This window comes from Orcinus orca, chromosome 2 (genome assembly GCF_937001465.1).
Source record: "Orcinus orca chromosome 2, mOrcOrc1.1, whole genome shotgun sequence".
NCBI classification, from domain to species: domain Eukaryota; kingdom Metazoa; phylum Chordata; class Mammalia; order Artiodactyla; family Delphinidae; genus Orcinus; species Orcinus orca.
The window spans coordinates 102,535,141-102,562,790 of record NC_064560.1 but is presented as its reverse complement, the minus strand read 5'-3'; the positions used below and the strand labels follow the sequence as shown (position 1 = coordinate 102,562,790).

Sequence of the window (27,650 nt, the reverse complement as noted above, 5' to 3'; positions counted from 1 at the left end):
GCCTTCTGACAGGTCTCCCATCATCTAGCTTTCTCCTGGCTTCAGTCCATCTTCTCCAGGATGACCCAGGATCTTGGTGCTCTGGCCAGGTGTCAGGCCTGAGCCTCTGAGGTGGGAGAGCTGAGTTCAGGACATTGGTCTACAAGAGACCTCCCAGCCCCTCATAATATCAGTTGGCGAGAGCTCTCCCAGAGATCTCTATCTCAACGCTAAGACCCAGCTCCCCTGAACAACCAGCAAGCTACAGTGCTGGACACCCCATGTCAAACAACTAGCAAGACAGGAACACAACCCCACCCATTACCAGAGAGGCTGCCTAAAATCATAATAAGTTCACAGACACCCCAAAACACACCACTGGATGTGGTCCTGCCCACCAGAAAGACAAGATCCAGCCTCAACCATCAGAACACAGGCACCAGTCCCCTCCACCAGGAAGCCTACACAACCCACTGAACCAACATACCCACTGATGTCAGACACCAAAAACAACGGGAACTATGAACCTGCAGCCTGTGAACCCCAAACACAGTAAGTTAAGCAAAATGAGAAGACAGAGAAATACACAGCAGATGAAGGAGCAAGGTAAAAACCTAACAGACCAAACAAATGAAGAGGAAATAGGCATCTACCCAAAAAAGAATTCAGAGTAATGAAAGTAAAGATGATCCAAAATCTTGGGAATAGAATAAATATAAGAAACGTTTAACGAGGACCTAGAAGAAATAAAGAGCAAACAAACAATTATGAACAACACAATAAATGAAATGAAAAATTCTCTAGAAGGAATCAATAGCAGAATAACTGAGGTAGAAGAAAGGATAAGTGACCTGGAAGATAAAATAGTGGAAATAACTACCACAGAGCAGAATAAAGAAAAAAGAATGAAAAGAATTGAGGACAGTCTCAGAGACCTCTGGGACAACATTAAATGCACCAACATTTGAAATACAGGGGTCACAGAAGAAGAAGAGAAAAAGAAAGGGACTGAGAAAGTATTTGAAGAGATTATAGTTGAAAACATTGCTAATATGGGAAAGGAAATAGTCAAGTCCAGGAAGCGCAGAGAGTCCCATACAAGTAAATCCAAGGAGAAACACGCCAAGACACATATTAATCAAACTATTAAAACTTAAACACAAAGAAAACATGTTAAAAGCAGCAAGGGAAAAGCAACAAATAATATACAGGGGAATCCCCATAAGGTTAACAGCTGATCCTTCAGCAGAAACTCTGCAAGCCAGAAGGGTGTGGCAGGACATATTTAAAGTGATGAAAGGGAAAAGCCTACAACCAAGATTACTCTACCCAGCAAGGATCTCATTCAGATTCGACAGAGAAATTAAAACCTTTACAGACAAGCAAAAGCTAAGAGAATTCAGCACTACAACAAATGCTAAAGGAACTTCTCTAGGCAGGAAACACAAGAGAAGGAAAAGACTACAATAACAAACCCAAAACAATTAAGAAAATGGTAATAGGAACATACATATCAATAATTCCCTTAAATGTAAATGGATTAAATGCTCCAACCAAAAGACAAAGACTGGCTGAATGGATACAAAAACAAGACCCGTATACATGCTGCCTACAAAAGACCCACTTCAGACCTATGGACACGTACAGACTGACAGTGAGGGGATGGAAAAAAAGATATTCCATGCAAATGGAAATAAAAAGAAAGCTGAGGTAGCAATTCTCATATCAGACAGAATAGACTTTAAAATAAAGACTATTACAAGAGACAAAGAAGGACACTACATAATGATCAAGGGATCAATCCAAGAAGATAATATAACAATTGTAAATATTTATGCACCCAACGTAGGAGCACCTCAATACATAGGGCAAATGCTAACAACCATAAAAGGGGAAACTGACAGTAACACAATAATAGTAGGGGACTTTAACACCCCACTTTCACCAATGGACAGATGATCCAAAATGAAAATAAATAAGGAAACACAAGCTTCAAATGACACATTAAACAAGATGGACTTAACTGATATTTATAGGACATCCCACTCCAAAACAACAGAATACACTTTCTTCTCAAGCACTCATGGAATATTCTTCAGGATAGATCATATCTTGGGTCACAAATCAAGCCTTGGTAAATTTAAGAAAATTGAAATTGTATCAAGTATCTTTTCCGACCACAACACTATAGGACTAGATATCAATTACAGGAAAAAAATGGTAAAAAATACAAATACATGGAAACTAATCAATACTCTACTAAATAACCAAGAGATCACTGAAGAAATAAAAAAAATCTATAAACAAATGACAATGAAAACATGACGACCCAAAACCTATGGGATGCAGCAAAAGCAGTTCTAAGAGGGAAGTTTAGAGCAATACAATCCTACCTCAAGAAACAAGAAAAATCTCAAATAAACAACCTAACCTTACACCTAAAGCAGTTAGAGAAAGAAGAACAAAAAAACCCCCAAAGTTAGCAGAAGGAAAGAAATCATAAAGACCAGATCAGAAATAAATGAAAAAGAAATGAAGGAAACAATAGCAAAGATCAATAAAACTAAAAGCTGGTTCTTTGAGAAGATAAACAAAATTGACACAGAATTAGAAATGAAAAAGAAGTAACAACTGACACTGCAGAAATACAAAGGATCATGGGAGATTACAACAAGCAAGTATATGCCAATAAAATGCACAACCTGGAAGAAATTGGCAAATTTTTAGAAAAGCACAACCTTTTGAGACTGAACCAGGAAGAAATAGAAACAGACCAATCACAAGCACTGAAATTGAAACTGTGATTAAAAATTTTCCAACAAACAAAAGCCCAGGACCAGAGGGCTTCACAGGTGAATTCTAATAAAACATTTAGAGAAGAGCTAACACCCATCCTTCTCGAACTCTTACAAAAAATTGCAGAGGAAGGAACACTCCCAAACTCATTCTATGAGCCCACCATCTCCCTGACACCAAAACCAGACAAAGATACTCAAAAAAAAAGAAAATTACAGACCACTGATGAATATAGATGCAAAAATCCTCAACAAAATACTAGCAAACAGAATCCAACAACACATTAAAAGTTAATACAGGAAGAGATATGGGAACATATGTATATGTATAACTGATTCACTTTGTTATAAAGCAGAAACTAACACACCATTGTAAAGCAATTATACCCCAATAAAGATGTTAAAAAAAAAAAAGTTAATACACCATGATCAAGTGGGGTTTATCCCAGGGATGCAAGGACTTTTCCATATATGCAAATCAATCAGTGTGATACATCATAATAACAAATTGAAGGATAAAAACAATATGATCATCTCAATAGATGCAGAGAAAGCTTTTGAAAAATTCAACACCGATTTATGATAAAAACTCTCCATAAAGTGGGCATAGAGGGAACCTACCTCAACATAATAAAGGCCATATATGACAAACCTACAGCAAACATCATTCTAAATGGTGAAAAACTGAAAGCATTTCCTCTAAGATCAGGAACAAGACAAGGATGTCCACTCTTGCCACTATTATTCGACATAGTTTTGGAAGTCCTAGCCACAGCAATAAGAGGAAAAAAGAAATAAAAGGAATACAAATTGGAAAAGAAGAAGTGAAACTGTCACTATTTGCAGATGACATGATACTATACATAGAGAATCCTAAAGATGCCACCAGAAAACTACTAGAGCTAATCAATGAATTTGGTAAAGTTGCAGGATACAAAATTAATGCACAGAAATCTCTTGCATTCCTATACACTAATGATGAAAAATCTGAAAGTGAAATTAAGAAAACACTCCCATTTACCATTGCAACAAAAAGAATAAAATAGCTAGGAATAAACCTACCTAAGGAGACAAAAGACCTGTATGCAGAAAACTATAAGACACTGATGAAAGAAATTAAAGATGATAAAAAGAGATGGTGAGATATACCATGTTCTTGGATGGGAAGAGTCAACATTGTGAAAATGACTCTACTATCCAAAGCAATGTACAGATTCAGTGCAATCTCTATCAAACTACCAATGGCATTTTTCAGAGAACTAGAACAAAAAATTTCACAATCTGTATTGAAACACAAAAGACCCGGAATAGCCAAAGCAATCCTGAAAAAGAAAACAGAGCTGGAGGAATTAGGCTCCCTGACTTCAGACTATACTACAAAGCTACAGTAATCAAGACCGTATGGTACTGACACAAAAACAGAAATATAGATCAATGGAACAGGATAGAAAGTCCAGAGATAAACCCACACACATATGGTCACCTTATCTTTCATAAAGGAGGCAAGAGTATACAATGGAGAAAAGACAGCCTCTTCAATAAGTGGTGCTGGGAAAACTGGACAGCTACATGTAAAAGAATGAAATTAGAACACTCCCTAACATTATACACAATAATAAACTCAAAATGGATTAAAGACCTAAATTTAAGGCTAGACACTATAAAACTCTTAGAGGAAAACATAGGTAGAACACTCTATGACATAAATCACAGCAAGATGCTTTTTGACCCACCTCCTAGGGAAAGGGAAATAAAAACAAAAATAAACAAATGGGACCTAATGACACTTAAAAGCTTTTGCACAGCAAAGGAAACCATAAACAAGATGAAAAGACAAGCCTCAGAATGGGAGAAAATATTTGCAAACGAAGCAACTGACAAAGGATTAATCTCCAAAATATACAAGCAGCTCATGTAGCTCAATATCAAAAAAACAAACAACCCAATCCAAAAATGGGCAGAAGACCTAAATAGACATTTCTCCAGAGAATATATACAGATTGCCAACAAACACATGAAAGGATGCTCAACATCACTAATCATTAGAGAAATGCAAATCAAAACTACAATGAGGTATCACCTCACACTGGTCAGAATGGCCATCATCAAAAAGTCTACAGACAATAAATGCTGGAGAGAGTGTGGAAAAAAGGGAACCCCCTTGCACTGTTGGTGGGAATGTAAATTGATACAGCCATTATGGAGAGCAGTATGGAGGTTCCTTAAAAAACTAAAAATAGAACTACCATATGACCCAGCAATCCCACTACTGGGCATTTACCCTGAGAAAACCATAATTCAAAAAGAGTCATGGGCTTCCCTGGTGGCGCAGTGGTTGAGAGTCTGCCTGCCGATGCAGGGGACACGGGTTTGTGCCTCGGTCCGGGAAGATTCCCACATGCCGCGGAGCGGCTGGGACCGTGACCATGGCCGCTGAAACTGCACATCCGGAGCCTGTGCTCTGCAATGGGAGGGGCCACAGCAGTGAGGGGCCCGCGTACCGCAAAAACAAACAAACAAAAAAAAGAGTCATGTACCACAATGTTCAATGCAGCACTATTTACAATAGCCATGACACGGAAACAACCTAAGTGTCCATCAACAGATGAATGGATAAAGAAGATGTGGCACATATATACAATGGAATATTACTCAGCTATAAAAAGAAATGAAATTGATTTATTTGTAGTGAGGTGGATGGACCTAGAGTCTATCATACAGAGTGAAGTAAGTCAGAAAGAGGAAAACAAATACTGTATGCTAACACATATACATGGAATCTAAAAAAAAAAAAAGGTTCTGAAGAACCTAGGGGCAGGACAGGAATAAAACTGCAGACGTAGAGAATGGACTTGAGGACACGGGGAAGGGGAAGGATAAGCTGGGACGAAGTGAGAGAGTGTCATGGACATATATACACTACCAAATGTAAAATAGATAGGTAGTGGGAAGCAGCCGCACAGCACAGGGAGATCAGCTCAGTGCTTTGTGACCACCTAGAGGGGTGGGATAGGGAGGGTGGGAGGGAGACACAAAAGGGAGGGGATATGGGGATATCTGTATACGTATAGCTGATTCACTTTGTGATACAGCAGAAATTAACACACCATTGTAAAGGAATTATACTCCAATAAAGATGTTAAAAAAATGTAACATACTTTTTATTGGCTAGATAATACTGCACTGCAATATTAACATTCTGAAGCAACTTCTACTTCTTTTGTAAACCCTTAAGAATTTGAATTTATAGTCTAACACTAATAACTCTGGACCTGTGTGTGGGATATCTCCCCCAAATTCTAAAAAATTCATTATATCAGTGGACGGCTGTAGGCCTGGGCTGCATAAAAGAGGGCACTGGATTTAGAGATGGAAGGGGTGTTTTTCCTGCTTAACTGGATTTGTCTTTCCAATGAGCACATTGGTGAGCAGCAAAGCTCTTGTCTCAGCCTTCCTACTGGGAGTGGTTACTCTAGGTGGAGAAGTGGCAGCTGCTTGACAGGTTCTGCAAACAGATATAAATGAAGCTTAACAAGGAAACCAGGTTGACCAAGGAGGGGACAGTAGGGCTCCAATCTTGACTCTACTTTCTCTGAAAGATTTGTTCTTCTTGGTATCTTTCAAAGCAAGTAAATGTCATTCCAATAAACAGAATATTTAACTTCATTTAGTCCGTTCTTTCCCCCAAATGTACTTTACTACGATACTCTCTGTGTTTTGTTGTACACTTATTAACACCCTGTAGAACTTTACACGCTGCCTGCCCTAAACCATCACACTACAGGCAATGCTTTTTCTGCAATGGAATGCAGGGTGGGAATCAAATTTAAAATTCAAGAACGGGAAGTAACTTGAGTCATTTCATGTTTGCAGTTTTCTCCTTTGCTATCTGATTAGAAGGTGTACATATATTTTGACCTACTTCAGTGTATCGAATTATAATCATTTTAAAATCTTAATTTTTAAAATTAAGCTAAATATTTGTATAAATGATAGAAGCCTGAAGACTAGTCAGCCATGAAAAAGACAACTGCCATAAGCTCCATCTTTTAATGATCGATGGAAATCCTTACCATACAGTTCAGCAAATCCATTCATAGGCACACGGGATGTGCCAGTGACAAACTGAAGTAATCGTATTCTTTTTTCTGAGTCCATCATTAAAACAGCCTGCAAAAGATAAAAGCAGCACTTAGGAACATCACTGGGAAAAAACGGTAACAAAACTATCCTGAAAAATATGCTATCAGAATTTAGTTAGAGCATTAATGATCACTTATGAAATTTGCACGTTTCTTTTAGTTCAAGTTGTGCTTATGGGTGGTTCACGAAGTTCTTGAAACTTCATTTCCAAGGCTACATGGTAACTCTTTAGAATGGGATTATAGCCTAATAAAGTGACAACATTTCCTCTCAGATGTGACTCACGGCTTTTAAAAAATTGTTATTTACTGGTATTGAGTAGCATACACATTTCTGTATAAGATGGAAAATCACATTCCAAGGAGCCATGCAGGAGTCCCAGAGAATACACTGCAGGTTAGTACAAGTTCCCTTGAAGAGTCCCAACTTTAGTAAGGAATCAAGTGCTTATCTCAGCTGTCACTGCCGCTTACTACATGCTGCACATTTTACGTATCTAAAAATATGTATGGAGGTTGGAACCATATTCCAGAAGGTAAACGTATACAGTACAACATCAAAGATAATTTTGGCAGGGCTATATATATTTTTTGTCGTATCCCTATGTGATCCACTAGTATAGTTAAATATGACTGAATCTACTGAAAAGTAATTTATGAAAATAGAAGCTTTCCATTACCTTCCAAAACCACTGGATGACTTGATGATTTACACTGTAGCCATTTTTGTACTTTGTGTGTTCTCTCCAGTCATTCACATCGACATCTCCCAAGCCACACATCAGAAGCTACGTAATAAGAAATGTCAAACTGTAGACTTGAAAAATAATGGGAACAAAAGTCCCGTTTTAAGATATGAACAGTATTTCTTACCTCTAGTTCGTTTTCATCAAAAATTTTGATGAGATCCTGTGGTATCAGTTCAAAAAATCCCTAGTAGAAAGAATATATTTAAAATCCGGGTCAGTGGGGTCAATGGACAATCCCATACTTCGTCTTCTTCCACTATACATTCATGGGCTCTTAACTGACATTTCAGTGTTGGCAAGAAAGTATACATGTCTGTTCTCTCACTGATTCCTCAAAGTGGCTATTTTAAAACTTCCCCACAATTTTTAAGCCTCCTCCTCCTCCATGTCACCCCTTCTTTACAGCAGACAATTTCTACTTGAGAGAGAAAATAGAGGCAATTCTGCAGGATGGAATTCCCTCAACCTTCTGCATCCCCACATACCAACCAGCACCAACATCCACGAGGGCCTCCTCCCCACTGCTGTGGAGAGAGGGACCACTTCCTCTCTGTGCTTCATCTGCTTCCTCAAGGATGTCATCACTAAACCTTTATTAGCTCACTCTTGATGCATCTAAATTTGTTCAAGCCTTATCTACCTTAAAAACAAAACAAGAAAGCAAGCCCCTCTTTCTGCTCTCCACACTCTGGACAGTGTTACTACGCATTTCCAAATCCCCTCGCTCACCCCCATCTATCCCTCAACCACTGCAATCTGACCTCTTCATCAATGCTTCCCTGAAGGTGTCCTGGAGAAACTCAAAGACAGCTCTGCAGCTACATCTACTACATGCTTTTTAGTTCCCTATCTTATTTGACTTCTCTGCACTACGCTATTGTTGACAACACCTTTGTTCTTGAAACTCTGCTGTTGTTGATGGTTTTCCTCCTATGTCTGTCTGCCTTTGCTGATTTCCTTTGATGTCTCTGTTTCTCCTGTCCATTCCTTAAATGTTGGTGTTCCCACATCCCCACGTGTGGCCATCCACTCTCACCGTTCTTACTGTTCTTTTGAATTTTCCATCTTGTCTAGTCCACACCTCCACTACACACATGCAGAGGATCCCCAGATCTCTATCCTTTAAATCACCCTAAGCTATAGATCTCCCTTCCTGAGAGCCACTCACGTGCCCACAAAGCTTTCTTCCCACTGTCCTTACCATTTCTCCCCGGGATTACTGCAGCACTTTCCAACTAGCCTCTGCGGCTCGTCTTGCCCTCTCTAGCTCATTACATACCACTTCCAGAATGATCTGACCAAAATGTATCAATACATTGAATCCTGGTGTTCTATTGTTAATAGGCTTTAATGCCACCTTCTTCCCTCACTGGACTTCAGAAAAACTCTGAACAAACAGGGCCCCCATCATCTGGTTCTTCCCATCTCTCCAGGCTTAATTTCACCTCTTGCATCCTCTTATCCAGTACAGCAATGGCTTGTATTCTCTCTAACGTGTGCCCAGTCTGTCTTACTGCCACACTTCACAGGTGCCGCTCCCTCTGCTTAGAATTGCATTTCCCCTTCCTTTGTGGCTGGCCGATCCCTCGAGCCCTCCCCTCCCCTACCTCCACCTCTCTCTGCTCTGGTTTCTACCTCTCTTCTCTGCTCACCTAGTACTGCAGGCTTCCCTCTGTCCATTTCCCCCTTTAGAGTCTCTGCTCCTTGACAGCAGGACCTATGTCTCTTTGCCTCTCGCATAGCACCAGACACAGTCAGTGCTCAATGTTGAATAAATGAAAAAGTATGTGATAAATATTTAACAGAAGACTTTTAGTTAGCTTAGGAAATGAATGCCCTGACAACAACCTAAATGTCTATCAATTGGCAAGTTTAAATCACTTATGAATTTAGAGTATGAATAAAAGGCAGCCACAAAGAAAGGTCGCTATATATCTTGACAGGTAAAGACCGCCAATAAGTATTTGATAAACGAAGAAAGTGAGTCACAAACCAACATGTATGATGTGACCCCATTTAGGAAAAGAAACAAATAGTATATTCCACCATCCCTCTAGCACTCTTGTTCCTTTGTTCACCCAAGGTTACTTAAGGTGAGGGGAGTGGGACTGGGAAAGCTGAGGGGGATCCATGTTAAGGAGGACTGTTTATTGCATGGATTTCTTGAATGATTGCATTTTAACTCAACATCTATTCATTTAATATTTTGTCAGTATGAAAATGAATTTAAAATGGTTTTAAAAAGTCATATACTACTTTTTCTCTGACATGATAAGGCCCAATATTTAAAACTTATGGACTGTACTTTGAAGTTATAGAAGAGGAAACAAAATGAGTACCTCTTTAAAAGCAGCCATTTGCTTCTGGATTCGGTTTACAAATCGCCATTGTATTACAAGACTAAAACAAACAAAACATTTCATCGTTTTCACAGGAAACAAGAAAAACTGTTAAGGTACATGTATTCTGGTTAGAAACAAAAAATAAAGACTAGCTAAGCCCAAGGCAAAAACATGAACATGAGTGAGTAATATGACATGGTTACAAAAAGAGAAAAAGAACATTGAGGCTCTGACTCTGGGGTAAGAGAAAGAAGGTACAAAGAGTCTTCCCAGAAAGAAGTATAAAATTATTTCCAATAATTTACTAAATAGAGTAAAATACTTACAACAAAATACTTACTAAATATATTCCTTTTTGTTCTTATTGGTGACGACTATTTCTGACCCGCCGATTTTCAACTCATGTTGATGGGTCTAAAATTAAGCATGATACCTTGATATGTTATTTTAGTGAAAAAAATTAAGTATAAATATGATAGTTATACCAGAAACCTGGTGTTTTAAATTAAATCCATTCAAAAGCTAAGAAAACTTGAAATATTAGTTTTACTAAAATAAATATGGAATGAGTCAAATGTTAAAGAAGCAGAAATTCTTTCTGAGAGACAGCTTTCGTTACTGGAAAATAAATTTAAAAATAGAGTGCAGAAATATGTTGAGTACATGCATTATTTAACATCTAAACTTAAGTTATGACATTTCACTTAAGTTATTAAACTTAAGTTCTAAAGTTCCACAATTTATGTACCATTTTAATTAATCAAAATTTACAAACCTGTCCAAAAAGTTCTTCATCTATGACAAACCTGAGGTCCAGTTCTGTTGGATCGTTTTCAAGAATCCATCTTAGTGAATTGTAATACTCACTATCCTAAATGGGAAAGATTGCATATTTAAAATTTGTGTATAGAAAGAAGATACCTGAACCTGCAGAGAAAGTATGCTGAGGGTCTGAATAATTGGACAAAAGATGAAAAGGTCAGTTGGACATCTTTTACACACACACACAAGTGTTACAAAGAGATGAATGACCAGTAAGTATAAGTGCATATATCAACAACTTGGTGCCTGCTTAAAAGTTTCGAAGTCTAACTCTGTTTGGAAGTAGTGGAGGTACAGATTTTATTATCCAGTTGAAGGGTCAGTTTTGACATGAATCCTGACAGCCGTGCACACTCAGGAGCACTCAACACCTGTTTCACGTGGCCTGTGAGACTGTGTTTGAAGTGTTTAAGCAGCTCTGAGGAGGCCGTTATTTATACCTGGCCCAAGTTGAAGAAAAATCTCAAATTCAATACAAAACTTCAGTGAACCAACGCCAGTAACTGTGCAATTTTATGATTTATGAAGAATTATACTGTTCACACAAATAATGTGTCACAAAAATGGGACTTGGTAACACAGACGAGGTCTCGGAATCCATGTGTTCACACACTGTGTGATGCTATTCAGCGTAGGTTACAAAGTTATGGTCAAGGATTTAATCCTTGGGTTTCTGTTTCTTTTATTAATTTTTATATTTTATTAATTTTTTTATACAGCAGGTTCTTACTAGTTATCCATTTTATACCTATTAGTGTATATATGTCAATCCCAATCTCTCAATTCATCACACCACCACCCACCCCTCACTTTGCCCCGTTGGTGTCCATATGTTTGTTCTCTACACCTGTGTCTCAATTTCTGCCCTGCAAAAAATGGTTCATCTGTACCACTTTTTCTAGGTTCCATATATATATGCGTTAATATACATTTGTTTTTCTCTTTCTGCCTTACTTCACTCTGTATGACAGTCTCGAGATCCATCCACATCTCGACAAATTACCCAATTTCGTTCCTTTTTATAGCTGAGTAATATTCCATTGTATATATGTACCACATCTTCTTTATCCATTCATCTGTAGATGGGCATTTAGGTTGCTTCCATGACCTGGCTATTGTAAATAGTGCTGCAATGAACATTGGGGTGCATGTGTCTTTTTTTTTTAATGGACCCAGGTTGCCACTTCAGGTGGTCAAAATAAGTCATCAACTTCTTGATTCCTTGCATAAGCCTTCTTTGGTGAGCTTTTTTTTTTTAATCCACTAGGGAATATAAGTATAATACATTTTTTTAAAAATTTAATTTTATTTATTTTTTTATATAGCAGGTTCTTATTAGTTATCCATTTTATACACATCAGTGTATACATGTCAATCCCAATCTCCCAATTCATCCCACCACGCCGCCCCACCCCACCCCCCGCCCCGCCACTTTCTCCCCTTGGTGTCCATACGTTTGTTCTCTACATCTGTGTCTCAATTTGTGCCCTGCAAACCGGTTCATCTGTACCATTTTTCTAGGTTCCACATATATGCGTTAATATACGATATTTGTTTTTCTCTTTCTGACTTACTTCACTCTGTATGACAGTCTCTAGATTCATCCATGTCTCTACACATGATCCAATTTCGTTCCCTTTTATGGATGAGTAATATTCCATTGTATATTGTATATATGTACCACATCTTCTTTATCCATTCATCTGTAGATGGGCATTTAGGTTGCTTTCATGTCCATGCAGTAAATTGTACTGCAATGAACATTGGGGTGCATGTGTCTTTTTGCAATATGGTTTTCTCTGGGTATATGCCCAGCAGTGGGATTGCTGGGTGATATGGTAATTCTATTTTTAGTTTTTTAAGGAACCTCCATACTGTTCTCCATACTGGCGGTATCTATTTACATTCCCACCAACAGTGCAAGAGGGTTCCCTTTTCTCCACACCCTCTCCAGCATTTGTTGTTTGTATATTTTCTGATGATGCCCATTCTAACTGGTGTGAGATGATACCTCATTGTAGTTTTGATTTGTATTTCTCTAATAATTAGAGAGGTTGAGCAGCTTTTCATGTGCTTCTTGGCCATCTATATGTCTTCTATGGAGAAATGTCTATTTAGGTCTTCTGCCCATTTTTCACTGGATTGTTTGTTTTCTGCCCATTTTTCACTGGATTGTTTGTTTTTTTAATATTGAGCTGCATGAGCTGTTTATATATTTTGGAGATTAATCCTTTGTCTGTTGATTCATTTGCAAATATTTTCTCCCATACTGAGGGTTGTCTTTTCATCTTGTTTGCAGTTTCCTTTGCTTTGCAAAAGCTTTTAAGTTTCATTAGGTCCCATTTGTTTATTTTTGTTTTTATTTCCATTACTCTAGGAGGTGGATCACAAAAGATCTTGCTGTGATTTATGTCAAAGAGCGTTCTTATATGTTTTTCTCTAAGAGTTTAATAGTGTCCAGTCTTACGTTTAGGTCTCGAATCCATTTTGAGTTTATTTTTGTGTATGGTGTTAGGGAGTGTTCTAATTTCATTCTTTTACATGTAGCTGTCCAGTTTTCCCAGCACCACTTATTGAAGAGACTGTCTTTTCTCCATTATATATCTTTTCCTCCTTTGTCATAGATAGGTTGACCATAGTTGCTTGGGTTTATCTCTGGGCTTTCTATCCTGTTCCATTGATCTACATTTCTGTTTTTGTGCCAGTACCATACTGTCTTGATTACTGCAGCTCTGTAGTATAGTCTGAAGTCCGGGAGTCTGATTCCTCCAGCTCCGTTTCTTTCCCTCAACACTGCTTTGGCTATTCGGGGTCTTTTGTATCTCCATACAAATTTTAAGATTTTTTGTTCTAGTTCTGTGAAAAATGCCACTGGTAATTTGATAGGGATTGCATTGAATCTGTAGATTGCTTTGGGTAGTATAGTCATTTTCACAATATTAATTCTTCCAATCCAAAAACATGGTATATCTCTCCATCTGTTCGTATCATCTTTAATTTCTTTCAACAGTGTCTTATAGTTTTCTGCATACAGGTCTTTTGTCCCCTTAGGTAGGTTTATTCCTAGGTATTTTATTCTTTTTGTTGCAGTGGTAAATGGGACTGTTTCCTTAATTTCTCTTTCAGATTTTCATGATTAGTGTATAGGAATGCAAGAGATTTCTGTGCATTAATCTTGTATCTTGCAATTTTACCAAATTCATTGATTACCTCTAGTAGTTTTCTGGTGGCCTCTTTAGGATTCCCTATGTATAGTATCATGTCATCTGCAAACAGTGACAGTTTCACTTCTTCTTTTCCAATTTGTATTCCTTTTATTTCTTTTTCTCCTCTGATTGCCGTGGCTAGGCCTTCCAAAACTATGTCAAATAATAGAGGCAAGAGTGGACATCCTTGTCTTGTTTCTGATCTTAGAGGAAATGCTTTCAGTTTTTCACCATTGAGAATGATGTTTGCTGTAGGTTTGTCATATATGGCCTTTATTATGTTGAGGTAGGTTCCCTCTATGCCCACTTTGTGGAGAGTTTTTATCATAAATCAGTGTTGAATTTTGTCAAAAGCTTTTTCTGTATCTACTGAGATGATCATATGGTTTTTATCCTTCAATTTGTTAAAATGGTGTATCACATTGATTGATTTGCATATACTGAAGAATCCTTGCATCCCTGGGATAAATCCCACTTGATCATGGTGTATGATCCTTTTAATGTGTTGTTGGATTCTGTTTGCTAGTATTTTGTTGAGGATTTTTGCATCTATATTCATCAGTGATACTGGTCTGTAATTTTCTTTTTTTGAGTATCTTTGGTTTTGGTATCAGGGTGATGGTGGCCTCATAGAATGGGTTTGGGAGTGTTCCTTCCTCTGCAATTTTTTGGAAGAGTTTGAGAAGGATGGGTGTTAGCTCTTCTCTAAATATTTGATAGAATTCACCTGTGAAGCTGTATGGGCCTGAACTTTTTTTGTTGGAAGATTTTAAATCACAGTTTCAATTTTATTACTTGTGATTGGTCTGTTCATATTTTCTATTTCTTCCTGGTTCAGTCTTGGAAGGTTATACCTTTCTAAGAATTTTTCCATTTCTTCCAGGTTGTCCATTTTATTGGCGTAGAGTTGTTTGTAGTAGTCTCTTAGGATGCTTTGTATTTCTGCAGTGTCTGTTGTAACTTCTCCTTTTTCATTTGTTATTTTATTGATTTGAGTCCTCTCCCTCTTTTTCTTGATGAGTCTGGGTAATGGTTTATGTATTTTGTTTATCTTCTCAAAGAAGCAGCTTTTAGTTTTATTGATCTTTGCTATTGTTTTCTTTGTTTCTATTTCATTTATTTCTGCTCTGCTCTTTATGATTTGTTTCCTTCTGCAAATTTTGGGGTTTGTTTGTACTTCTTTCTCTAGTTCCTTTAGGTGTAAGGTTAGATTGTTTATTTGAGATTTTTCTTGTTTCTTGAGGTAGGCTTGTATAGCTATAAACTTCCCTTTTAGAACTGCTTTTGATGCATCCCATAGGTTTTGGATCGTCATGTTTTCGTTGTCATTTGTTTCTAGGTATTTTTTGATCTCCTCTTTGATTTCTTCAGTGATCTCTTGGTTATTTAGTAATGCACTGCTTAGGCTCCATGTGTTTGTGTTTTTTACATTTTTTTCCCCTGTAATTGATTTGTAATCTGATAACGTTGTGGTCAGAAAAGATGCTTGATATGATTTCAATTTTTTTGAATTTAGTGAGGCTTGACTTGTGATCCAAGGTGTGATCTATCCTGGAGAATGTTCCATGCACACTTGAGAAGAAAGTGTAATCTGCTTTTTTTGGAAGGTATGTCCTATAAATATCAATTAAATCTATCTGGTCTATTGTGTCATTTAAAGCTTGTGTTTCCTTATTAATTTTCTGTTTGGATGATCTGTCCATTGGTGTAAATGAGGTGTTAAAGTCCCCCACTATTATCGTGTTACTGTCGATTTCCTCTTTTATAGCTGTTAGCAGTTGCCTTATGTATTGAGGTGCTCTTGTCTTGGGTGCATATATATTTATAATTGTTATATCTTATTCTTGGATTGATCCCTTGATCATTATGTAGTGTCCTTCCTTGTCTCTTGTAACATTCTTTGTTTTAAAGTCTACTTTATCTGATATGAGTATTGCTACTCCAGCTTTCTTTTGATTTCCATTTGCATGGAATATTTTTTTCCATCCCCTCACTTTCAGTCTGAATGTGTCCCTAGGTCTGAAGTGGGTCTCTTGTAGACAGCATATATATGGGTCTTGTTTTTGTATCCATTCAGCGAGCCTGTGTCTTTTGGCTGGAGCATTTAATCCATTCACGTTTAAGGTAATTATCGATATGTATGTTCCTATTACCATTTTCTTAATTGTTACGGGTTTGTTTTTGTAGGTCCTTTTTTGTCTTGTGTTTCCCACTTAGAGAGGTTCCTTTAGCATTTGTTGTAGAACTGGTTTGGTAGTGCTGAATTCTCTTAGCTTTTGCTTGTCTGTAAAGCTTTTGATTTCTCCGTGGAATCTGACTGAGATCCTTGCTAGGGAGAGTAATCTTGGTTGTAGGTTCTTTCCTTTCATCACTTTAAGTGTATCATGCCACTCCCTTCTGGCTTGTAGAGTTTCTGCTGAGAAATCAGCTGTTAACCTTATGGGAGTTCCCTTGTATGTTATTTGTCATTTTTCCCTTGTTGATTTCAATACTTTCTCTGTGTCTTTAATTTTTGCCAGTTTGATTACTATGTGTCTCAGCGTGTTTCTCTTTGGGTTTATCCTTCCTGGGACTCTCTGTGCTTCCTGGACTTGGGTGGCTATTTCCTTTCCCATGTTAGGGAAGTTTTCCACTATAATCTCTGCAAATATTTTCTCGGGTCCTTTCTCTCTATCTTCTCCTTCTGGGACCCCTGTAATGAGAATGTTGTTGTGTTTAATGTTGTCTCAGATGTCTCTTAGGCTGTCTTCATTTCTTTTCATTCTTTTTTCTTTATTCTGTTCTGCAGCACTGAATTCCAACATTCTGTCTTCCAGGTCACTTATCTGTTCTTCTCCCTCAGTTATTGTGCTATTGATTCCTTCTAGTGTTTTTTTCATTTCAGTTATTGTATGTTCATCTCTGTTTTGTTTGTTCTTTAATTTTTCTAGGTGTTTGTTAAACATTTCTTGCACCTTCCCATTCTTTGCCTCCATTCTTTTTCCGAGGTCCTGGATCATCTTCGCTATCATTATTCTGAATTCTTTTTCTGGAATGTTTCCTATCTCCACTTCATTTAGTTGCTTATCTGGGGTTTTATCTTGTTCCTCTATCTTGTACATAGCCCTCTGCCTTTCATCTTGTCTATCTTTCTGTGAATGTAGTTTTTGTTCCACAGGCTGCAGGATTGTAGTTCTTCTTGCTTCTTTTGTCTGCCCTCTGGTGGATGAGGCTATCTAAGAGGCTTTTCCAAGTTTTCTGATGGGAGGGACTGGTGGTGGGTAGAGCTGACTGTTGCTCTGGTGGGCAGAGCTCAGCAGAACTTTAATCTTCTTGTCTGCTGATGGCTGGGGCTGGGTTCCCTCCCTGTTGGTTGTTTGGCCTGAGGCAACCCAGCACTGGAGACTACTGGGCTCTTTGGTGGGGCTAATGGTGGACTCTGGGAGGGCTCACGCCAAGGAGTACTTCCCAGAACTTCTGCTGCCAGTGTCCTTGTCCTCATGGTGAGACACATCCACCCCCCGCCTCTGCAGGAGACCCTCCAACACTAGCAGGTAGGTCTGGTTCAGTCTCCTATGGGGTCACTGCTCCTTCCCCTGGGTCCCGATGCACAAACTACTTTGTGTGTGCCCTCCAAGAGTGGAGTCTTTGTTTACCCCAGTCCTGTCAAAGTCCTGCAATCAAATCCCACTAGCCTTCAAAGTGTGATTCTCCAGGAATTCCTCTTCCCTTTGCCGGACCCCCAGGGTGGGAAGCCTGACGTGGGGCTCAGAACCTTCACACCAGTGGGTTAACTTCTGTGGTATAAGTGTTCTCCAGTTTGTGAGTCACCCACCCAGCAGTTATGGGATTTGATTTTACTGTGATTGCGCCCCTCCTACTGTCTCATTGTGGTTTCTCCTTTGTCTTTGGATGTGGGGTATCTCTTTTGGTGAGTTCCAGTGTCTTCCTGTCGATGCTTGTTCAGCAGTTAGTTGTGATTCCGGTGCTCTCCTACAAGCCCACCTTTTTATCGGGTTTCTGTTTCTTTGTAGTAGCCTAATCTCAAGGCCTTGCTTTTGGACTGCCATTTTGAAAACATATGCCGTTCATCACAATTCAAATACTGATGCAAGAAATGCATAAAACTGATGTATAACATGTTGAAGTATTTAGAGAGACGTTTACTGATATATGCAACTTTCTTTGAAATGCATCAAAAAACCAGGATGGATTGATGGATGGGGGTGTGGACAAGTGAGTATAGATAAAAAGCCAATTGTGTAATCTGGGTGGTGGATACGCACATAGCCATTGTAAAATACTTTCAATTTCATTATGCGTTAGAAAATTTTCATAATAAAATGTTGGGGAAAAATGTTCATTTGTATTTTGGCACATCTATTGAGTTTTTTCATTATTAAAAGGTAAGCCTGTAAGATATTCATTTGCCTGTTCTATCATACTTTATAAGTGAAAAAGACATACCACCGATTCCATATCATGAAGTGTTATTGGCTTGTGCAGCATCATCTTGTAAAATGGGCGGATGAAAAAGCCTTGCAAAAAATCAAATATATTCAAAATGATTACCAAGTGAAAGAAATCAGATAATTACATTAAAAAAAAAGTTTTAGGCTTAATACTAACCATCCAACAGTTTGCCATGATAAACTGCCATCCCAGCTACCCGGCCAATAAACTTGAAGTAAGAGAGGTGATCTTCATTACACAATCCAGAGTTGGGATTTATCTGTAGGGTATAATTATCCCTGTAAAGATAACCACATTTGAATGTTCCTTTCTATATTTCATACAAAAATTTTAATATGACTAAATAACTGTAAATCATCTCCCTCTTTTCAGAGTTGTTTACCTCTGTTAGAACCATATTACACCATTGGATTTAATGGTTTTAAAAATAGTCATTTGGATCAAAAGGTGGAAACAATCCAAAATGTTATTGAAAGATAAATGGATAAACAAAATGCGGTAGATACACATAACGGGGTATTATATAGCCTTCAAAAAGAAGGAAATTCTACCACATGCTGCTACATGGATACAACCTTGAAGACATTATGCTAATGAAGTCAGTTACAAAAAGACAAATACTGTATGATTCTACTTATATGAGGTACTGAGAATAGTCAAATTCAGAGAGACAGAAAGTAGAACGGTTAATGCCAGGGAATGGGGGAGATAGTGTTTAAAGGGTATGGAGTTTCAGTTTGGGATGATGAAAAAGTACTGCAGATGGATGGTGGTGATGGTTACACAACAATGAATGTATTGTACTTAATGCCACTGAACTATGTACTTAAAATGATAAAAATGGTAAATTTTATGTTATGTATATTTCACCATAATTTTAAAAAGTTATTTCTGAAACAACATTACTTACAGTCTCCGTTTTCTGACACACTATGATGTACATTTTCCTTGCATCACATCGCTCTGTTACTTTCAAAACAGTTATTTTCTTTCTGTATACAGTCATTGTAAAGGTACTTACGTAGCAGAATATTCAAACAACCCATAATAAGGGTTAAACATTTCCTTCGAAATCAGAAAGAACCATTCTCTGGCGACTCCTCCATAATCTAGTCCCTTTTCGCCATCAAACTCAATCCACAGTCTAGCCTTGAGGAAGTCTGCTCTCTTGACCCCCATAATTCTCCTGTAAGAGTCCTCAAGGACAGTTGCACGGCGAAGTTTCATTTCAAATTTGTTTGGAATGTCATTCTGAAAACCCAGAGAAGAGAGACTAATGGTTTAAATCAATTCAACAAGACGACACATTTCTCTCATGAACGTTATAAAATTCATTGTATTCTACCCTGTGCCCAAGATCCTTTTTCAGGGAAAACAGGACTAGGTATATTGTCTGTATTTCCTCCACAGTATGAAAGCACTCATGCATTTTCTCTAGTCACTTAATTACATAGACTTCTGATTTTCACATCTGAAGAAGCAGCTACTGATGGTGGTAATAACGCTCACGTGAAGGTACTTCATGAACAGTTCTTTCCGTCTTAAGATCCAATGAAGAAGACCATTCTGTGACCTGCAGTCAGTCTAGCCACTGCCTGCTACTTGTGTGCCTGTTGGCTCAGGGTTCTTCCCTGCCCTCCACTTTTCCTCCTTGGAGCCTGCCTGCTTCACTCATTAACAGGTGCTAACATTTACAGACTGTGCCCATACTGTTCCCAGCATTTTAGTGGGTTAACTCACTTACTCCTCATAACAACACTATGAAGAAGCTACTATTATTGTCTTCATTTTATGGGTGAAGAAACTAAAGATACAAGTTAAGAAAGTCTTAGCTCCTGACTCTCTGTTCTTAGTGAATGAGCTCTGTTGCCTCACTCATCTTTTGTCCATACTTTGCTTATATGACAAATGTACGTAACTATGCTTTTAGGCAGACCTTGTAAATTACATAGAAATATATCTGAATATTTTATTCTTGAGTGCTTTGTGTGCAACGTTCAAGTGGAAACCATGAAAAGGAAACATACTATAAATATTCTGTCACTTCAAAAAGAGGGTTAGCTCTAAGGGGAAAAAAAATCAATTTCACTCTCATATTTAAGAAAAGTAGAAAGTCCTATAGAAACATAATAATACAAGCAGTTTATATAAGCAATATAAGCATAACATAATCAGTTTCCTCTGCTGCTTATGCAATTTTAAAAAGTGGTAAGATTGGAGAAAAGGAATTTTAGAATTTTAGGCACTAGGCAAACAGTGCAGGTAACTCAGCAAGCATTTACTGAAGGCCCGCTCTGGGCTAGGTCCATGCTAGGTAGGTATCACAGCGGGGGCAGAGATGGGAGGAAAAGGGAATAAAAACATGGCATAAGATGTGGTCACGTTTTCAAGGAGTTTATAATTTGGTGTGTGTGTGAGAAACAAATGTAAATGTTACTAATTCTGAGATTTAAAAGGTAGGAAAATTGTTAAAAATAGAAATAGACGCAAAGTTCTTGTGGGCAAAGAGACTGAGCTATTAATTGCAAGTGAGACAATCAAGGAGGCTTCAAGAGGGGAAGGGAGAGGGCTTCCCTGGTGGTGCAGTGGTTGGGAGTCCGCCTGCTGATGCAGGGGACACGGGTTCGTGCCCCGGTCCGGGAAGATCCCACATGCCGTGGAGTTGCTGGGCCCGTGAGCCATGGCCGCTGAGCCTGTGCTCCGCAACAGGAGAGGCCCGGCGGTGAGAGGCCCGCGTACTGAAAAAAAAAAAAAAAAGAGGGGAAGGGAGACAGGGACTGAGCAACAGCATGCAGGAGGGGTCTAAGCCATCTGACAGCTGGATGGTACAGAAGGAGGAGGGGAGGGAGAGGAGGGATTAGAAAGCAAGACGGTTTAGAAGCAGTGTGAGGCCACAGTGTAGACAGCGCGAAGGCTGACCAGGAAGAGCTGCTGAGCAGGAAGCCACAGGATCGGACTGGTGGGTTCTCAGAGGCTGATGGCGTCGAGTGTAAAGGGTGTTTTTAAGGAGAGACAAGAAACGTGCTGGTCAGTGAAAGACCCCTGAAACAGACCGTGTGAGAGAAGACGAGTGGACCATGTGAGTGAGCAGTGGCAACGAAGAGAGGGCTGAAGGAGAAATTTCCACCTCTGAGCTGCGTGGTGGACCATGCATGGGTTCTAGAGTCAGGGGACACTGTGTTCAAGTCCCGGCTTCACCTCACACATCTTTTCAAAGGCTTAATTTCCTCACCTATAAAACAGGGACGATAATACTGACCCTCAGGGCGCTGTTTCAGGACTTATCAGGATAGCGCATTTCTTGCGCTGACGTGATACCAGGCATGCAGTGATCTCCGTAATGATCAGCCACCCTTATTCCTAACTAATGAGATGTTAAGGATTAGGCAGAAGAAAAGGTTAAAGACAGCTCAAAGCTCTGGAGCACTGATTTAGATATTTTCATCTCCATCTTGCTCTTTTGCTGTGATGTGTCCAGATAGGGATTTTAATTTTTAAATCCTGCTTGGGAAATTTTGTTAAACTGAGGATTCGGATTCTCAGCCTCTTTTCTCAGGCTCTCCAGTCTCTCTTTCTGGAACAGCTTCATGCTTCTTAAGCTTTCTTTCATAATTTTCATCTTTTTATGTATCTTTGTTGCATTCTGGGTAATTTCTTCTCTTAATCACCAATCTGATATGTCAGGTGGCTTAAGAGAATGGACTCTGGCGCTAGACCACTTGGTTTGTTTCTGGCTTTGCCACTAATAACCATGGAACTTGATCACATTGCCTAATTTCTCTGAACCTCAGTTTCCTCAGATTTAAAATGTGATAATAACAGTCCCTTCCTTATAGAGTTATTGTAGAGATTACACGTAGATAATACACGTAACTTGTTAAGAAAAACGCCTGTTATGTAGTGAAAGCTCAATAAATATTACTGCTTTCATTATGGTTTTTGTGTTCTGTGACCTGCTGCCTCATCAACCATTAGATACTGTAACATGCTTATAAGTGTTCAGACTGGCAAATGGAGAAGCTAGTGCTTCTATTCCACCAATACACTGTCATTAAGAATGAAAATATTTACCAGACAAGTAACTCAAAATAGACTTAAAATCCCAAATAATTTTAAGAGGTAGAAAACAAATTTCGAGTGATTTTAACATAAAATTATTATTGAAAATGAGTTTAAAACATTGATGACATTTTAGGGCTTTATTCAGGCATAAAATATTTGCACTATAAAACTATCATATTTCATTTTTTTGTTAAATTTAGGATGAGAAAATCTGTGGAAGCAGACCCACCATCTTGAATCTGGAAAAGCAGGCTTCTGGCTTGGAAGGCAAGTAAGTATAACCCAATATAGCCACCTAGTGGCAGTACTCCTAAACTGCAGGGCAAGGGGAAAAGCACGAGCAAATTAGAAAGGCATTAAAAAATGGTCATCACCTTCACAGATATAGAAAACAAATTAGTGGCTACCAGGGGGAGAGGGAAGGGGGGAGGGGCAATACAGACTTGGGGGGGAAGGGTTATTATAGAGTTACATGAAATCGTGTGTGTGAAACCTTTGAAAACTAAAGCACTATGGAATTTAAAGAATCTTTCAATTTTTAAAAATTACTAAAAAAAAAAAAATAGTCATCACCAACAGAAATGAAATAGATGGGCAGATGAGTTTAGTTCCAAACATAATGAATTTGTGGTGATGGAAAAAAGAGTAGTGAACATTTCTGATAAGCAGAAGGAGACAAGCAATAAGAGGACTGCTCCAACCACAGCTGTACTGTCAAATTATGCAGAGATATATTATATTTGAAGCTGTAAATAACGAATGACTAACACTGGAAAACAATAGTCAAAGCAGAAAAGGAATCCAGAGAGTCCTCCTACACAATTAAGTCCAGGCCTGGGGATAATCTCCTGAGTTATTCTTGCTTAGTTTCTACAAAACCCAAACCCCACAAACCCACGAGGGAACCAGGTTAGAGCTCTTTAAAAGCACACTTCTAATACTATTTTTCTATATTACAAGGTATACTGAAAAATAAAGACATAAAATAACTGTGGTCTCTAATCATATATTACAGGTACTCAAAAAATACACATCCTTTCCCTAAAAGAAACTATTCAAAGTTGTTAATATATAGAATAAATTCTCTGTTACTTATTAAAATGCATTTCTCATGCTTTCAGTCTATATGACAATCATTCCTGAGAACTCGTTATAAGTATCACTAACCTGCTTCTTCAACTTTCTTCGGAAGAACTCATACTTTCTTTTGTAATCCCTGGAGTAGGGCACTGCCTTGAGTTGAAAATGTTGGAAAAATAAAGAAGGTTTAAGTTGTTTCATTCTGGAACAATTTTACAAACTCCCCTCTGGGTATTTGATGAACATAAGTTAAAGGCATTAAAAGAGAATATTTGAAAAGTTTAATTCAAAGAAAAACCATATATATAATTTAAAAATTTTTAATTTCTCTGTTTAAGATAAAATTGTATTCAGCAATTCCTATGGCTGTAATTTTCATCATGCAATACTCTTGAAATGCAACAGGCCAGAAACAGGAAATGTCTTCCAAGTAGAGAAATATTAGAAATGAACATTTCCATTTCTAAAGAGGCTTTCAAAGTGATTTCTTCATTAAAGGAGTAATTTGAAAAATATACTTTTTGCTTGAACTCTGAGGAGTTGCCTTTTTTATCCATTACTTTAAAAGACTAAACATGGAATCAGAAGAGTAATCTACAAGAACTGTATCTTCAATTTTACTTATTTTTGTGAATTAGGAAACAGTTAAAATCTGAAAAACTGAAGTTGGAAAAAGAAGCTATATAAAAGAGGAAAATGATTTTCCTATCGTTAATCTGACTCAAGAGCAGTGTAAACATCATACATGGTGATAATTGTACTTAAATGTGAGTACGTCTTATATACCGGTATTTACAACGATTTCAACCAAAAAGTTCAAGTCATGACCCTGAGTTGATACGGTGCTCTCTGCTTCCTCACCAGATACGCTCTTGGCTCCTTTGATCTGCTGAGGATTGCCAGCCTTCTTCTTCAGACAAGTACTAGCCTGAGCACGGCAGACCACTGCCTCAGTATTTGACTATCTGGCTCACTGGTTTCACAAGGCTGCCACGCAGAGTAAGGATAACGACTTTATATGCTCTTTTCAAATAACTGAGACCTGGTGTATGGGCGGTGGGGAGAGGGGAGATCTGCAAATGTGCTTTCCTCTCAACACCTTTAGTGCTATGTCCTTGATCAAACACCCTTGAAGAGACAGGTAAGTGGACAACCCCATCAGAGGATCCTGATACAAAGAGACTTACTGGTCCAGTTATGGCTACATTCTGCAACCGAGGATCTTCCCATTGCGTTCTTTTTATATCTGAAGAAAGAGAGAAAAAAAGATGGTCTCCATCCTCATGTACAAAATTCGATACTGCAAAAGATAATGTAATGAGAATAATCACATTGCACATACTGTGATTTATGTAGAAGATTCTTCCATCGGTGTGAGTTCTTTCTTCCCATCCTGGCTATAATGAAGAATATATTTCAGTTATGTTAGGAAACGGTTTTCGATGTATGGGCAGAGAAATAGATTTGGTTATATGGTTGATTTAAGTTGCATATTCCATTCTTAGTAGAAGACATCAACACTTCAACAATAATATTAATTATAGTTGTTAAAGAACTACTGAATTCCAAAATACAAATGTTTGAGATAGCCAAGTTAGATGGGTAGCAGTTCTAGAAACTTACAGGTAAAGGCCCCAGGTCATTGGAGGAATCAAGTGATGTCTTTCCTCTCACATGAGCTGGAATTTTCAGTCTTGGATCTTCCTTTTTTGGTAGAGGAAATAAAGAAAACAATACACACACACAAACTTTAAAATCATGAAAGTCAATCTGTTACTACGTTTTCTAATATCAATGGATATCACTTTTATTTCTTTTGCTTACTCTATGAGATAATAGGTTCTCATCTAAAATCTATCACTCACAGGCTACAATATTCAGTTCTCAGATCTCAGAGGAGGATCAGTATTAACTCACTACCTCTTTCACAGAAACCATTCGGAGTATTTTGCCCACTCTTTATGGACTGTGTCACTACTTAGGGCTCTTCTCTAAATAAAAACTGGTGTAAGAGTGGGACATAAAACTGGAGCACATGTTATTTCTGAGGCCCTGAACATGCTTTTAGGCACCTAGCTGCTAAGGTGTTAATTTATTAATATTTATGAAAGATAGGAAGGTAAGCGCAAAAAGGTTATTAAAGGCAATTCAAATTGTTGAAAGAAAACAAAATTTAATTTATTGATGTATAATTTTAATATTATTTTCTTAAATCATTTATTGTATAATTTTAGTTTTATTTAGGTATATTGGTGTTTTAAACAAATTTATTAATCAAAATCTCTTCACCTGCAGCTGATTTTCAGTAATTTTTCAATTACTGGTGAACCAACTGCTCAACAACTTTAAGCCTCATCTTAACATAAAAATACCTATTCTACCTAGTCTCATAAGTTTTTTTGGGTACTATGAGATATGGATTCAAAAGTACTTTGGAACTATAAGCCTCATATAAAGGGAAAGGATTATGACTAAATATCTTCCTCAGTATTCATGGCTAGTGAGCTAAAAACTGCAAACATGGTAATTCCCTGGCAGTCCAGTGGTTAGGACTCCACACTTCCACTGCAGGGGGGCGTGGGTTCGATCCCTGGTTGGGGAACTAAGATCCCACAAGCTGCACAGTGTGACCAAAAAAACACACACACACAAAGACAAACAAACAAAAACCCCCAAAACTGCAAACAGGAAGTAAATGTATCTCCATGACAATCCCCCCAAATATTAAAAATAGGCATAAACATATTGAATAGAAATAATCCTATTAAGAATTCAACCTATCTCTAAATGAGGACTAGGAAATGTAGGGTATATTAATGTATAATTAAAGATTATCAAGAACTACACATGAGAGACTATTATTGTTGTTATAAATTTAAACTGGAGAGCACTAAAGTTACCCAGGTGGTGGTTTTGGTGTTGTGGTCAATGAAGAAAGGCCTCCCGTTTGGTGCATGCCGGACTTCCCAGCCTTTGGGAAGGAATCCTTGCTCCACTTCAGATGGCTGGGTCACTTGCTGTGCTGCGTCACTCGTGGGGGCCTGTGGGTGAGGGCCTGCAGAAGAACCCTGGCTTGATGGTAGCTGACTGGTCTCCACTGTGGCCTAGAACGTTAATTTAATCGTGTTGCAGTGTTTATAGAGAACACACAAATAGCTGTGGTTAAAAAGGTAACTTAACCTGCAAACAGCACACACAATTATAAATAGGCCTAAAGATTGGAGGCTCATTTTTCCAATACAGTGTTTTGTCAAAGTTTGTTTTTAAAATAATTTACAATTTCTCAGCTGATTCTTGAGCAGTAAGAATGCTGGTTAACCGTCAGTCTGTTAGCCCTAGTTGCAAGGGAAGCTGCAGTGCCAAGTGGAGAAGGTTGTCTTTGCTCACCCAGAAGACTCATATAGAGTGGGAATTTCCCATACACACAAAGTGGGTTCAAATGCTGGGAAGACAAAATGAATGACAAACATATACTACAGAAATGCATACCTGAAAGGTAATATATTCATGTGATGAAATGTAAGGCAGTAGTTAAAAGAAATACACTGGATTTATATATAAAACAACATGATAGGGTTTTAAAACAATGGTGAGCAGAATAATATTTAGAATTATATAATACATCTTTGCAAAACTTGACACATGGACATAAATAACATTTTGCATTGTTTAGCTCTCTATTAAGTACATAAAATAGGCAGGAAGAATCCCCAACAAGCTCACGATGGTAGTTCCCTCTGGGTAGTGGGGTCAACTGCTTGGCTAAAAGGAATTTAGTTTTATCTGTAAGATTTTATTTTAAAAAAGAAAATGTCTAGAAACATATATGGTGATTTGTTAATGGCGGTAAATTCAGGGTGTTAAGAAAATCGGTATTTACGATCTTATTCTCTGTACTTTTCAGTTTTAAAAAATTTCTCAATAAGAGACATGGTGATAAGAGAAAATATTTTCCTAAATGCTTGCAAGGAAGTATCACAAAAGGCGCTCACTGTTGCCAAGGACAAAGTGTCATCACGAC

The 27,650-nt window shown here is 38.0% G+C and overlaps 1 protein-coding gene across 4 annotated transcripts in view; it reads right to left on the bottom strand.

Annotated features, from left to right (window-relative positions):
• NEDD4 (NEDD4 E3 ubiquitin protein ligase) overlaps positions 1 to 27,650 on the bottom strand; it is a 193,319-nt gene that overhangs the window by 4,800 nt on the left and 160,869 nt on the right. For 3 of the 4 annotated variants that reach the window (XM_049705989.1, XM_004274657.3, XM_012534771.3), the window contains 14 exons: positions 26,530 to 26,733; positions 25,253 to 25,333; positions 24,972 to 25,026; positions 24,817 to 24,875; positions 23,717 to 23,782; positions 19,509 to 19,738; positions 18,644 to 18,765; positions 18,482 to 18,552; positions 10,783 to 10,878; positions 10,348 to 10,421; positions 10,005 to 10,065; positions 7,790 to 7,849; positions 7,597 to 7,704; positions 6,848 to 6,944 (listed from right to left, as the gene is read on the bottom strand). In XM_049705989.1, coding sequence (XP_049561946.1) covers positions 6,848 to 6,944; positions 7,597 to 7,704; positions 7,790 to 7,849; positions 10,005 to 10,065; positions 10,348 to 10,421; positions 10,783 to 10,878; positions 18,482 to 18,552; positions 18,644 to 18,765; positions 19,509 to 19,738; positions 23,717 to 23,782; positions 24,817 to 24,875; positions 24,972 to 25,026; positions 25,253 to 25,333; positions 26,530 to 26,733 — 1,384 coding nt within the window. Of the gene's footprint in view, positions 1 to 6,847; positions 6,945 to 7,596; positions 7,705 to 7,789; positions 7,850 to 10,004; positions 10,066 to 10,347; positions 10,422 to 10,782; positions 10,879 to 18,481; positions 18,553 to 18,643; positions 18,766 to 19,508; positions 19,739 to 23,716; positions 23,783 to 24,816; positions 24,876 to 24,971; positions 25,027 to 25,252; positions 25,334 to 26,529; positions 26,734 to 27,650 lie in introns of those variants that run through there. The other variant, XR_007475551.1, reaches the window with a different exon arrangement.